At 39.8% G+C, this 15,112-nt stretch overlaps 1 protein-coding gene across 2 annotated transcripts in view; it reads right to left on the reverse strand.

Annotated features, from left to right (window-relative positions):
* Positions 1 to 15,112, reverse strand: part of LOC141966455 (BOS complex subunit NOMO1) — a 28,122-nt gene extending 13,010 nt beyond the window's left edge. For both annotated transcript variants that reach the window (XM_074919198.1, XM_074919199.1), the window contains exons 1-18: positions 14,955 to 15,112; positions 14,484 to 14,573; positions 13,213 to 13,258; positions 12,675 to 12,775; positions 12,445 to 12,551; positions 12,184 to 12,256; positions 11,490 to 11,642; positions 10,197 to 10,334; positions 9,396 to 9,485; positions 8,679 to 8,784; positions 8,119 to 8,269; positions 6,704 to 6,881; positions 5,796 to 5,937; positions 4,712 to 4,843; positions 3,845 to 3,981; positions 3,490 to 3,577; positions 2,587 to 2,650; positions 1,387 to 1,482 (exon numbers count right to left, since the gene is read on the reverse strand). In XM_074919198.1, the coding sequence (XP_074775299.1) occupies positions 1,387 to 1,482; positions 2,587 to 2,650; positions 3,490 to 3,577; positions 3,845 to 3,981; positions 4,712 to 4,843; positions 5,796 to 5,937; positions 6,704 to 6,881; positions 8,119 to 8,269; positions 8,679 to 8,784; positions 9,396 to 9,485; positions 10,197 to 10,334; positions 11,490 to 11,642; positions 12,184 to 12,256; positions 12,445 to 12,551; positions 12,675 to 12,775; positions 13,213 to 13,258; positions 14,484 to 14,573; positions 14,955 to 15,083 (2,021 nt within the window). In that variant the 5' untranslated portion in view covers positions 15,084 to 15,112. The remainder of the gene's footprint in view (positions 1 to 1,386; positions 1,483 to 2,586; positions 2,651 to 3,489; positions 3,578 to 3,844; positions 3,982 to 4,711; positions 4,844 to 5,795; positions 5,938 to 6,703; positions 6,882 to 8,118; positions 8,270 to 8,678; positions 8,785 to 9,395; positions 9,486 to 10,196; positions 10,335 to 11,489; positions 11,643 to 12,183; positions 12,257 to 12,444; positions 12,552 to 12,674; positions 12,776 to 13,212; positions 13,259 to 14,483; positions 14,574 to 14,954) is intronic.

Here is a 15,112-nt window from a genome sequence, read left to right on the forward strand (position 1 = left end):
CACTATTACTTTTCCTACAACCACTTTAGATTATGAGGATAGTTTTGTCTCCTGCTTCAGCCTTCACCTATATTCTGTCTTAAGAGAAACAGATACTATTGCTCTATCACACTAAGTTTCATCAAGGCATTAAATTCTTTCGCTTCAGTCCAGAGACAATGCCAAAATATATCCAAATATTTTTTTTTGGCTAAACCATAGAAATCTGTAGACACAGAGTCTCATGATATTCATAATAAATTACTACAGTCTCATTTTTCAAACATAACAAGCCACCATCAAAAATTATTAAGAGTCAGCTTTATCTTTGGTTGGGGTTGTTTGGGATTTTTTCAGTTAACTTTCAGTTAACAGGTCACTGCCATGGATCTGGTACACAAACACAGACTTGTAAAAACAACTGACTTGCTTTTAAATTCAGAGCTGTTCCTTTTACGTTGATGGCATTTCACAAATTTGACTTTGAGAAGCTTCGGGTAGGCTTGAACAGAGATGGTCTGTGGCAACTAAGCTGTCTTCAAAGCACTTGCCAATAGTCTCAAAAAACCCAACCAGCCTAGAAGGTCAGAATAATATTCACCTCCTCACTAAGTTGTTTTTAAAATCCTAATGGCTCTCTCCTGTCTCAGTGTTTCTTTTCCAGCTGCTGTAGTTGCCCAGTAGTTGCAGTTATAGGTTCATTAAACTCAGGGACTCGAGGCAATGCTCTGCAGGTAATTTGTTCTCTGAAAAGATGTTTTCTACACTCAAAAAAAGTTTGAGAGCCCATAGTCTAGAACAAGAAGACATCAGCAGAGCATTATTAAAGCACTCATCATTATCAGACACTTCCAGACAGATCTGGCACCTCATACAATTAAAGCTGTTCACAAATCAGTGCTCCCTAGCGAGCTGTCTGTTCAGCTAAACATAAATTGGTGCATTAGTGTGTAATCACTCTGCATGGTTTTCCTTTTATAACCCTCTTCACACCAGTAACAATGCTCTAAAGCAGCAGATTCTCATTCTGAGGAAACAAAAAACAAAGAAATAGATGCCAGTGCTAAAGAGCTCAGACCTAACCTAAAACAGTAGCCTCTGAATTCTGAAATTTCAGTTGATTAAAGTGTCTAAAACCTCAGAAAATTATTCCTTTTTACCATGACACACAAGCAGAAAGGAGCTATATTGAAATGAAGTGACAATGTTCAAAACGAGGGCTGCAAATTATTTATCTGTCTACAAAGAACTCAAAGCACAGCTTAGCATAAAAACCTCCTGAAATCTAGAGCTGGATGCCATCCCCTTATAAAGCAGCCACTGCAGTATTAAAACCAGAGTAAAACTTTATGAGAGAGATGTATTTTTCTTCCGTTTTTTACAGCCCCAAGATTTCTTTGTTCTTACTTAATGGTAATAGTCACATCCATCAGTTTATCTGTTACAATCGTGCCAAGGACATGGTGTCGAACTGCAGTGAGCGTCAGTATACTAGGAGAGGACCTGTAAATCAAAGTAACACAGATGAATTCAAGGTCCCCCTCCTGAAGAAAATAACCAATCTTATTTAGCAGAGTTTGTGCTCCCATCCCTAGCACGTCTGATGTGCTTTTTAAAAAACAATATGCAAATTACAGAGCAAAGCTGTAGTACTGAGATGACAGCATGTTGGAAAAGGAGCATTTTCCAGCTCTGAACCCCAAACCACTGCATGACATTGGCCAAATCAGTTCCTTCCTTTCTGCCTCCTGCTTTCTCTCAAGCTAAAGCTGATTTGATTGATTTCATAGGTACAATCCCTTTACACACAGCAGGACACTCAAAAGTTTGTGATGTTAAATATAGTTCCCCAATATGCCCCAAGTCTCATGGTGCTTTGCTGCCAAGAGTTTCTGCTTCATTTCATTCACTCACTTTGTGCTGGCTCTCATGTTTAGCATATCTCTCTTTGAAGTACTCTTAATTCACTTACACAGCAGAAAGAATCAGATTTTAATGCTGAATTTGTTTTCTGCCGTGATTGTGAATTAGAAGTAGCCTAGGAGCAGAAATCCTCTTTGTAGAAGGAAAGAGCCATGACGCAGACTGCCAGACCATAACCTATAAATAACATGGCTGACTTAGGAAGATCAGCAGTGCTGACTTGTGATTAGGGTGAATATTTAGTCAGCTTGCAAGAACTGGAGTGAGCAGAATCTAATCACCACAGAGCCATGGCACTAGGGATGCACAGCAGCAGTATATGCCTCTTAGTGAAATTACTATCCTATTTTTTACATGTCAATGCTCACAAGTAATCAACAGTTTCCAGTTAAATATCTCTGCTTTGTTACAAAGCAAAACGAACATTGAACAGACAGAAGGCTGACAAAAATATCCATTTGAAGTAGCAAAAGCATCTTTAAAGCCTATCATTAGTTGACTGTTTTTTAAGACTAGAAAGGGCAAAAGAACACATCAGATATACTTTGCTAAAGCTTCCCTCTATTGGTTGGAGACAGTTACAGCAACACATCCTGAATTGCTGAGAGCAAGCAGCTGCAGCAGAAAGCAGCTTTATCAAAGCATGCTGACAGGCATAAGATCAAAACCAGATTTTGCTCTTACGTGTCATAAGTGTAATACTCATGTTCAAACTGGTGGCAGGAACGTGGGGTCACTTCATATACACCTGTAAATATTAATTCAGAGAACGATTTGCTGAAAAAAATTCAAGCTTACTGCGTTGGCTGAAGGCAAGATCACATGAGATCTAAGGTATAAACAATTACAAAATTTGACTATATATCTACTGCCTTTCACATAGACACTTGTAAATTAATTCACGTCTCTTCAGTCATAGAGATCACTACTGGAAGCTGTGCAAACTTTCTAATGTACACTGATACAAAACACAACTAGGTATCACTACAGATGCCTATATTTACATAATTACAAACACAGTAAACCAAACAAGCCCAGAAGTAACCTATTATGGCCCCATAGCTGATACCCTTTGCCTGATTATAGGACCACTGTATTTCTGTAATGTGAATGATGGCTCCAAGGATGAAATGCTCAAAGCTGAGAACTGAACCAAAACCAAATACATGTGTTAACTGTTTTGCTAAGGGGCCATAACTGAGAAGTAGCTCTAAAGACATTAAAAAGAGAAAAAAAAGATATCTAATTTTAAAACTTTCTGTTTTCTGTTGTAGTTAACCCTGTGGTACTTTTAACTGTTATCCCTTAAGAATCTTGTACTGAAATGAAACTACTATTTGTCAGTCACATTCTAATCAAAGATCAAAGACCTTCACTGAGTTCAAACAAAAAAAATATTTTACTTCTGGAATCTAAAGTGAAAGACTAAATAGTAGAATTCTAAAAACTCAGAACAGAGCACCTATGTACAGATGCAAATAAAACAATGCCTCTCAGAAAACACAACAGATTTTTTTTTTTAATTCCCAGCAGTATTAGTTGACCAGTTCTTTTTCATTTTTTAAACTAGCATTTTAGAGCTGTTACCTGGCTTTGAAAGACAGAATCTGTTAACTCCTTTGGACAGGTTATAAACACCAACGTTCTCTGGTCCATTTCCATCCTGATAAAATTCCTGTAAAGCCACAACATAATTCACTGTTAGTAACTACCAAACAACAAAATGAAAACAGTATTTGCCTAAAGATACATTAATGCTTCTCTTTTAGAGCAGCTAACACCACAAGACCATTTTACCAAACCTAAGAGACAAATCTCAAACATCAGTGTTGCTGTGCTGTATGATTCCCGAGAGACACAAGAAAGCTTTGATTCCAAGCACAATCCAACCTACCTACACAAATTCATCAAAAAAATACAAGAACATTTGTTACCTACGTACCAGTGTAATTGCATGAGAAAGAGAACACCTCAGCATATATCCAGTCTGCCTGAATTCTACTCCTGAAACATCTTCCTCCATGACTTCCAACTCCAAAGACTTATTCTTCCAGCACCAATCTTCATGTATAATGCTTACTAGAATACACACCACAGAAAGCATTTTACTAATGTAAAACTGTGAATAAGGGCAGGTTTTGTGGTACAAAAAGCTTGTATCACCCTAACTTCCCTGACAATAATCTTCAAAGCTAGATATACAACAACGTCTGTGGTAAGAGACCCGGCTCACAGCACTGCAGCATCACCAGGAATCCAGCCCATCTCATAGCAGAAAGCTATTATGAAAAGGATTAATGAAGTCTGATCACCCTGGAAAGTTCTGCAGTGTGCACTACCATTGTGATAGTCAAAGAAGCCTAGAGGATATCAGAACCTAACTCCAATTTCACCCAGCAGAAAGGTTCTGACTTGTGTATAAAAGCAATCTGTGTACACTCCTACATCTTTCACTGGAAAACAATTTGTTTTCATAGTAGGCCAAGGCAGGCTGGCCAAAACATGTATTGCTCTTAGGAGAGTTACTCTGGAAGCAGGACAAGTCAGTTGATGATAAAGTCCTCTGTCCTCACACCAGCCATGTAGACCCTAAAACCAGTTACCTGTTAAGCTGACAAAAAGGGTTAAATTTACAAGATTAAGAAAACTCAGTGCACTATATATAGTTTTTTCCGAGATTCTCTCAAGTTGCAGAACTAGTTCCATGTTGGGCATACTGTAAATGGTATCCGTAATAACAGAAACATACAGGTTAAGTCACAAATTTAGCTACTAAGGTAACACTTGAAGCAGTTCCCCATAGTCCTACCTTTGTATTTGCCAGGTAGCACATTTTCAAATGTGAAGGCCACCGAGTCCATGCTCCCGGAGAGCTGCAGGTTGCGCTTTTCACCCTGGCGGCTCACAGACTGTAATGTCACCACCAGATCACCACAAGCATCTGTGCAGAAAAGACAGCAGAAAATGAGACTGCATTCTGGCTTGCCAGCTTTGCCTCCAAAACCCCCACTCCAACCAAGCTTCATGTGTATCAACATTAAAACAATTACTCTCTTCCAGTAGAGAACGTTTCTAATTAAAACTCTTAAGTACAGGTTTACCAGTGCTTTTATGCATTCTTCAGGAAGCTTGAGACTGTTAATTGTATTCTTTTATCTAACTGCAAGTAACAACCAAATCTCTGCATCTACCTCACTCTGCAGAGACTACAGGGCCCAGTAAACACCTGAGAGACAGAATACAAAGTGCAGAGAGGATCCAGAGAGGAAAAATGAAGGGGTAAAAATTTACAAAAGTTAAGCTCCAATCCTCACTTGCTGAAATCAGTAGGTAAAAGAAAAATACCAGAAGAGAGGAACCTTAAGACTAAAGTAAAGACAAAAAGCTTATGAAAGAGAACAGAGATTGCTAGCTTCTGTCAACAGCTCGAGCCTCTATCCTACAGGCTTTTACACACTTTTTTTTTTTTTTTTTTTTTTTTAAAATGTCTTATTCACCTTCCAGCACTTCTCTGATGGATATACAGTATCCCTAGTGTCAGCCAGGAGCATTTCTCCCTGGAACTTACCCACCTTCTGAGGAAGGCAAACAGGTCAGAATTCCTTCCCAAGAAGAAATACTTGCTTATTCCTAGCAAGTATTAAAAATAGGTACATCACTTTATTCCAGACTTTATTAAGGTACCTTATTAAGCTGTAAGGTCTCCCAAAAGAAAGAGCTGCTTTATCTATGTGCTGAAGTTAAACTTACTTGTCTGCTGATGGGACTAACCATAGCAAGCATCCTGATGGGGCTAACCACAGCAAGCATCCTGATGTAAACAGCACTCATTCACACATGCAGTGCTGAAGTTCTCTGTTCCCATTTCCACATCACTTTCAAAACCGCCTTACCCAAACAGGAGATCTTCCCCGAGACGGACGCCAAAAACTGAGAGAAGGTCACATCCATTACTGGTTTGTCTGTAACTGTAACAGGGAACATTTTGGGCTTCAAAGCCAATCCTGCTCTGGTCTCAGCCTCTGGAATAATTACCTGTAGAGTATATGACATCAAAACATCACCAGCTTTTAGATACCAGTCCAAATACACCCAACTCTGCTGAGTTCAACCCACTTATCAGAAATTAGAAAGTGGAAATTTACTGTAAATCCCAGGCAAAGTAAAACCAGCCTCCCAAACACATGCTTTTCAAAACTGTGTATTAAAAATCCTCCAAAGAACTGCAATAAAACTGAGCTAAAATACTCCAAACAGCTCAGTTTCCAAAATCTGAGTGAATTTCACTTCAGGATGTAGCACTGCTTCTACATTAGGCTATTTAGTTATCTATGAGGACAGTTAAGAGGCCTTTTAACTATGCACTTCCTTATCTCCCAGCCTGCACTCTCTCCCACTATGCAGAAATCACAGTGGTTCTGGTGGAGGTTCTGCTGTGACCCATAATCTCAGGAACCATTCAGACAACAAGAAAGGTACACGTTACACGTCTTACTCATAGGATAATATATTATGATAAGAAGTGACCTGAGGGACATCACAACTAAGAGGAGAGAGAAATAAGAACTTTCAACCCCAACAGCCTGATCTCCTTTTAACAAGCGTAAAGGACAAGGAGCATGGGAATCTCATTCAGGGAAAAAATCCCCAGAAATAACTGTCATTGTTTACATAGTGCAAACAGGAGAAAAGGACCAGGAAAATCTAAATTAAATTGCTCAAATTTTAGAAGTTATATGTTTAAAAATCTTCTAAAACCTCATGACAGTCTTACAGTGGAAAAATGGAAACTCATTCTTACCTGAACATTGTATGCACCTGGTTTTGCCTTAAAACAAAATGCTCCATGAGAGTCAGTTTCTGTTGTAATCAGGGATACTTTGTCCTTGTCTTGAGGCATCATGGTTACCTTGTATTTACTAATCTGTTTGACTGTGTCGGGAAAACGAGTTACTGAGATTCGTCCACACACACTGAATCTGTTAAATAAAAGGCAGCCATCACAATAAATATCTTGATTTGACAAAGCTCATGAAAAAATACCGGTGTTAAAACTTCCTTAAAAAGTAAACCTCACTATGTTGAGGTAATAACATGTGAATTGGAATGGATTTCTCCTGAAAGAGTGTTCATATCGAAGAGGTACTATAAGCACACACAGCGGAGCAAGTGCAAATTCCTATTCGATTAATGGGATCTTTTCTTTTACAATGAAATCACCGTGATTTTATGTAATGTTTTTATTTGAAAGCAACTAGCTTCACTCTTCCCTGCCACCAACCCAATCACTTCAAGCCTTTTTTCTTTTTTTATGGCTAGGCAAGCAATTGACTTTTAAATAGTTTCAAATGGTTTGTGTCAAAGACCTCAAGTAAGGTAGGTAATTCACTGGAACACAACCCTAGTATAGCTACGTTTGTGAAAACACAAGACAACAAATTACAAACTAAGTTTTACTTTTCATCTTCAACAGCACAACATATTTAGTGACTGAAAAAACTGTAAAAGATCATTTAAAAGCACACAGGGTTTTTTTCTAATTAGCTAGCTAAGCCTGTGTGAGCTACTTGTATGTGCCTCAGTAAATTCCTAGTTTTTACTTCTCTGGAAGATTGCCACTGCTTCCTCCTCAGGAGGATCTCCTGGACACAGAACCATGCCCCTTTTGTCTTCCTCAGCTCACACAGTTATCTCCCACCACTGCACAGCCTTACACCCCAAAACCATCCTGCCATCACCATCATACAGACTTATGCTCAGCAGTCAAAGAATCACAAACAAGAAAAAGACAATTCATATAAGACAGCTATGACCTTGAGAGTGAGCAATAAAATGTAGAGGTTTGGTACAACACTGCACCAGATAGCTATATAACTCCGCTCCAGCACAGAAGGAGAGTATCTGAAGTGCAGCATCCATGCAGAAAGCCCCTCTGTTGCTTTCTTGGTTCACGTACTGTTGTAAAATTGTTCAATGTACCCATGTCTTAGCATCTTCATTTGCAAGGGAGAGGTCATCAAGAGAGTGTTCTACACCTTAACTAGTATTGAGCAAAATACTGTGGACAAAACATTAGCCTGCACTCACACCGTCCTATTTACCTTGAATTTCTTTTAGCTTCTGACACCAGTATGCCACCCGTGGGAAAGGACACACCATTTTCAAGACCCTGTCCACGTATCAAATAACATTTTCATCAGTGACACCAGTACCTACCCTGTTGCAATGATGTTTGCCAGCTGAGGTGTATTTGGAGCAATCTTCACAGTAATAGTATCAAAGAACAGATGCTCTTTCCTAGCATGAATTGTGTATGTACCTGTTGTTATGTTCTCAAGGCGGAAAGAGCCATCAGCTTTTGTTTTTACTGTAACAAAGAGAATTAAAAAACAGAGCACGTGTTGACTGTCTATCATACTTTTGCATCAGAAGAGCCAGACAGCATGCGCTGCTTTAGGCTATTTTAACTTTATATTGCACAACAATGCTTTCTCACTAGACCAACCTTCATTTCTGTATTTCAAAGCACAATTTGGCTTATGGTTGAAATAAAATAAGAACTTTCCAACAGCAAAACAAATGAACATCTAATACTCCCATCTCAGCCAGAAAATGCAAAATTAATCAACAGCTTGAAAACCACTTTAATATTTCAAATTAATTGCAACAAAAGTAGTGTATTATCCTGAAGGGTTAATTCCATTGCATACACTAGTCCTGTACATGAGCTTAATAAAGGCTTTCCTGTGGCAACAAAGACCAAGACCACTGCCTACCTTTAATCTGATTGTTCAGAGTCACAGTGGCATCAGCAACACCTTCTCCATCAGGACCGTTCAACACCCTGCCTGTGACAGAGAAACCCATCACATGGAAAACAGGCTGAAATGGGAAAAAAGTTAACATTAATCTTTACTCAGTAAAAGCAAACACAGCTATAGCAGCCAACACTGACTATTTTACTCCCACACGCATACAAATTAAATTTATTTCCAGCTTTAGAAAAAAAATGTACCAGGATAATCACAATGAAAGTACACATCAATCTCCAGGCATACTGCTCCCCTAAGTACAGGAACAGAATCTCAATTTATCTGCATGAGTACAGTTCAGAAGGCCCAAATCACAGATCATAATGCTATTACACAGGCACTCTAAAATATACAAACCTACAGACCCTTCTCCAGAGATCTGACAATCTGAATGAGAAAATTTAAGCAACCTGAAAGATTATTGCCTGTTTGCAACATTCACATGAAAGTGAACATAGTAAACATCTTTCCCCCATTTTGTTTCCTCCCGGTAAAAGGAACTAAAGTGACAGCATGATGCTAGATAGTCTTCTACCTGCTGTGTAAGAGGGTATGTGTAATAAATTACTTCAGACTTCTTACAAGGAAGTTTTTCCATAATACGTCTGCTTTCTGCTAAAATCAGTTATACTTTCACAGGAATGAATGGCATAAAAAGATTATTTCCTCTGAATGCCTTACCTCAATCTGTAAACTGTCATGCTCTACAAGGAAGTCCAGTCTAGATGGTGCAACATCAAAGGTAATTCTCTCTCCCCTGTAGAATGGTATCTGAAAGAAGACACACCGCTTTGACTCCTAAGAAGCTATGATGACAGAATTGTTTTCCTTTACCATTTCCTGTGTCCTTATCACCATCAGACACCCCTATGAAGGGTCAAATGGGCTGCAAACTTCCTGGTAAAAGTAACTCAGAGGGATGGAGACAAGAATAAAGGCAGTATTTCAAGACTGATGAAAACCATATCAGATTATCTGAAGAGACAGAAAAGTAACCCTAGTAACCTCAGAATACAGAAAATGGATATGCAAGAGCTTACAGAAAGGAGACTATATGATTGCTAGAATGGTTAAAGAAAATCCCACTTCTAGAGCATGTAGCCTGAGAGTGCAGGACTCCAGGTGGTGCACAAACATGCTCCCACACTCTCCAGACATAATAAAGAGAATGGGCAAAAAAGAAAGCAGAGAACTTAGACATGAGGTGGCTGTAGCCAAATGAAACTTCCAGTCTGCCAGCAGCCTCTAGGTGTTGCTCTGGCCAATGTATTCAGGTAATTCAGAGCCTGATTTGCAAGTCCTTCTTCAGAAACCACACCAGACCCCTACCACAGCAACTTACTTGACTGCCATATACTTCAGGTTGGAGGTTCCTATTCTAATTATTTCATCCAATTCAAAATATTTCAATCATTTCTGTTTTAACAGCTACAAGATAACAACCCAATGGATAGACAAGCAATGAACTTTCCAGCTACTTACCACAGTGTATGCCCCGCTTGGCAGAGACAGAAAGCTGAAAGATCCATCTTCTTTTGATACAACATTGCACAAATAAGACAGAGACTCATCTCTTGACTGGAACCCATCCACAGGAGAAATATTGCAGCCCACAACATCCTGTGTCAGTAAATGCAATATAACGTTTTTCTCGTGGCAAAAAAGAAAAAATAATTTCAAGGGGGATGTAGAAAGGTTCAAAATACTATATTGTGAGTGAAGGATGGGAAATACAAAACCATTTCAGAGACAAAGTCTGATAGCATGGCTTAAGATTCATGTATAGGTAAAAGAGATAAAAGCAGCCAGTAATCAACTTTATGGTAACAAGGACAGAAAACTGGGAAATTCAACATTCCTCCCTGTACTCCAGAACTGCACCATGTGTCTTAACATTAACTGACTTCAGTTTTGTGGACAAGGTTAACATTAAAGAGCAGAGCTCTACTCTATATACAAATCACAGCACGATAAAATGTTTCACGCTCATTTCATAACACACTGTTAAAGTGGCAACAGAAGCTGTTGAACTTTGTCTTCACATCAAGAGAGCAAAGAGCAATTAAGACCTCATGCTGAAGACAAATTATAGCTAGTGTACAGTGAATGTCAGGATTGGTCTGGCAACATATCGTGTCTTGTGCCAGAAACTGGTCTTTCACCACGGAGAAGTGTCATCCTCACAAGGGAACACATTTACTAACCAACATTTAACATGTTAAAAGGTGTAACCAGAAAAATACTGTCTTAAAACTGTAGCACTTAACCTTGCTGACCCACAAGGAATATGCAGATCAATAACATGCTGTGAGCCTTATTATATTTTGCACTTGTTGCCTGCTTCAGTTCAGGTCTTTGTTTTCTATGTCCCTGAACAGCCTGATTGAGGAACCTGGCTGTTGAAAACAGTAATGAAGAGTTCAAAAGAGTTGAAATTCAAGAAATTTTCTGATTTGTGTCCAAAAAATACATAGACCTTAAACCTCAATTTTGCCAACATTTAAACAGATGGCTATTGTGTTACACATCCGAGTTATTCCACGGGGGTCATGTGAAAACTCAGCATGTATGCAAATGTTGTATTGCAAGGGCCTTGTTGAAAACAAAACAAAACAAAAAAAGTACAGCTTGAGGAGTCACACAGTTTATGGTTTTTGTAAACCAAGCTCAATGAAGGACAGAGATGAGCATCAGGACAGTATGAATCTAGAAGCTATTTAGCTGCTTCTTATTTAAGTCCATACCTGTATTGAAAAGGTACTGATATGCCATTACCTCTTTAGTGACTGAAGAAGAGAAAAGGAGAAACATGACCCCTTTCATTGGTTCTCCGTCACTCCTTACTGACCCAGAAACATTGTAGCCTGCGACAATCAGAGGGCTAGCAGCATAAGCATTAGAACTCGTCACTCGTACCACTGTGTTTGACTGAAATACATAAACACATATATGTTCATCAAAAGTAGGTATTAGATCTCATTTACAGCACCTAAATAACAATCAGAAGCTGTATATTCAACAATAGAAACAGAGGCCAGAGCAGCAGTACTCAAAGAGGGTCCACAGGCTATTCAAGACACAAAGACACTAAAGCAAAGATACTTTGCAAAACAGTTATTTTCCTGTTTTACTGATTTAGGAATCGCTCAGAATCTCAGAGCTCCTCAGAAAGCAAGCAGTCTGAGAGGGAAGGATTAGAGCATCTGCTTCAATATTCAAGCTCCTGCAAAATGTATAGGATTAGAAGACCAAAAGCAAGAGCTCATTTGCCAGTACTTCCCTGGCTGGCTCCACTATCTTCACACTGGGCCTGTGCAAGTCAGTTTCTTCACTACCTAAATGAAATTTATAAAAACTCCATTAACCTTGTCCACTCACAAAAACCCTTCCTCACACTAGCTGATCAAGACAAGGTCTAGCAGATCCCCCCTCACTAAAGAGGTAAACCAGAACTTTTGTAGGCTCTAACCTCTTTCAACATCCAGGTAGGATGAGATGCAAAGATTTCATATTCACCAGGAAGCACTTTAAAGAAAGCGAACCTGTAAGGCAAGAAAGGGATTATGTCTCTTCAGAAATAGTCACAAACATTTGTTTACAGAAGAACAATTAAGACTATGCACATTAGAAAAGATATTTCAAAACTACTATAATCCCAGTTAATATGGCAGAATTGAAAGAATCTTGTGTAAATGAACAGAGGAATTAAGTATGCACCACCCATACTCACTTTCCTCCAGGCTGTGTAATAGTTGCTTGTATGTTTATGTCACTGCCAGCATTTCTCAGTACAACCTGGACTCCAGCAGGACCTAATGTCTGACCTTTGCTGAGAACCTGTCAAAATGAAAATGAACCAGAGTATAAATGGACAAAAAAACCTTGCAGAGCTGATGTAGAATGCTTTTATGAAGGTAGAATTAGCATAAGATGGAATAAATAAAGGTAAGAGTGTCTAACCTTTCCATTCACAGAGAATCCTGTGAACACAAAGTTAATATCACCTCCCTTTGTGCAAATGTCATTAATGCCATCCACGTGGATGTCTACACTGGTTGGTTCTGGAGAGGAAGAACAATAAAACAGCATAGTAGTTAGCAAGAGAGCAATCATGAAGCAGTTCTACTTTAGCTTTACAAAACTCTCACAGAAATGCATTAACTTAAGCACACAAGTGTTGCAATGGAAGTCTTGCCTCAGCAAAGCTAAAGCACCCACAAACCCTGATGCTGAAATCCTCTTTCCCCTTCCCATGGCAGCCATTTCTGTCAAAAACCCACATTCCCTCAAATCAGCTCATGGGTTATTTTGCCAGGGTCTACCTTACAGCTTTATTTTCCTCTGGTACAGTAAGTACATTTTAGTTATTAAACACATACAGTAGGGCTTATCTCTTTTGAAAAGCACTTGATTTTTCCTGCCAACTGCAAGTTAGAGATAGTTAAGTCCCACATTGCTGATACACTGTCCTATTGTAAGAAGACATATGAGCACTTACCAAAACTCCACCCTAGGGGAGGCTCAATTTTAAGAATGAAATCCCCCTAAAAATAAAAAAATAACTGATCTAAATTCAATTTAGCTAAAGGATAAAAAAAGTCAGAATACAAGCATCATGCTGCAGAGACTAACACAAGGCTGAAGTGTCCCATTCTTTTTTCCTCTTACCTAAGATACTCTGGTTCAAAGAAGCAGCAGTATCTACCCAGGCAGGCTAGGATGCTGGGCTCACATCCAGCCAGCTAAGAACAAAAATTAAGTATCATCATGTTTACACTGCTTCCAAACCAAAGCTGGCTCATGTTCAAGCAGCTCAGTGTTAGAAAGTGTTCAAATCTATCTCTACCTGCCCCAACAGATGTGCTCTAAAGCAGTCTTTAGTATTTCCACTAGGAGGTCCTATTCAACCATTCTGCCCAAACACGGGATAACAAAATTTCGATCCTATTAAAAGATCTACACCAAAAGGATATTAATCTACACAGAGATCCTCTTTAAAACTGTGGGCACCACATATGTTACGTTCCAAAGTTCATCCATGGAAAGGCTTAAAGACCTAAAAATGAAATCACTGAGATCAGAAAGCATCTTACATTCTTAGATTGGAAAGGGAAGGATTTATTTGGCAGCTGGACTAAATGACCTTCAAAGGTTCCTTCCAACCCAAACCATTCTATGATTTTACTTCTGATCCCTAAGTTAACCAGCTCTTTAAAAAAGCAAAACCCTTAAGACCATCTGGGGCAGTCTGTATTCAATTTAAATGCAAACATCTTTCCAGTCTAAACAGACATCAAACTTCCAGCATGTTCTGAGCTTCCTGTATCATTATTTTTACAAGACATTTTTAATATCTGCAAATAGTCATTCATTTTCAATTCAACTGTAACAAAACACATTCTCATACAGATTTATTTTAATTTCTATAGGTAGACAGCAGAAAACTTTATCTGTACTCTGTCGGAGCCCGTACTTTTTGTGCAGTAATTGTACAGCTGCTAGCACATCGCTGTTGGCAGTAATTCGGGCTCCCGATGCTGCAGTCATTGAGACAAACAGCACGAATGCAACACCATAGCTTAAGTTACATGACTTTTCTCATTATCACACATAGCACTGAGAAATAAAATAGTTGCACTACAAAAACAAACTGTTGAAAGTTTGGTCCAAACCAAACTAAATTATGTCCTAATTCAAATGCTTCATGGGCGGGTGTTGTTCTGGCGTTTAATCTGCCGGCAGATCGGACCCAGCGTTTCAGTTCCTTACCTTATCATAGAGGGGAATCATGAAATACCCATTGTTTGGAGCACAATCTGTCTGGTATTTCAGAGTACCATGTTTTGTATATAACTTAATCTAAAAGAAACAAACACAAAGATACTTTAAAACACGTGAGCAGAGCTGGAATAAGGCATTCTCCAAACAAGTGCTTTTACGCAGCAGCACCCGCGTGTCCCCGGGGGCAACAGGGAAAAGGTTTATTTCAGGAACACGACAATGTGCCAGGCAAAGCCGGCACAGTTCAGCCCCGGGCTCTGAAGACAACGCTTACAGAAGCGCCCCACGTCAACCCGACCCACGCCGCAACTGCAGTCAACTCAAACTGCGGCCGCGGCACAAGGGCAGAAGTCAGACCCCGGGCCGAGCCTTAACCGCCGGGCCGAGCAGCGGGGCCGAGGGCGGCCGGGCGCCCCGCTCCAGCCCCGGCTGGCTGAGGAGAGGGGCGGCGGCGCCCACCTCGATCAGGGAGTAGTTGATCTCCACGTCGGACTTGACGAAGCCGCCGCAGCCCACGACGATGTCCTCGGAGCCCCGCGCCAGGGCGCAGCAGAGCGCGCAGAGCAGCGCCGCGGCCCGCACCCGCATCCCGCACCGCCGCCCTGACTCAGCGCCGC

This window comes from Athene noctua, chromosome 15, assembly GCF_965140245.1.
Source record: "Athene noctua chromosome 15, bAthNoc1.hap1.1, whole genome shotgun sequence".
Lineage (NCBI taxonomy): Eukaryota > Metazoa > Chordata > Aves > Strigiformes > Strigidae > Athene > Athene noctua.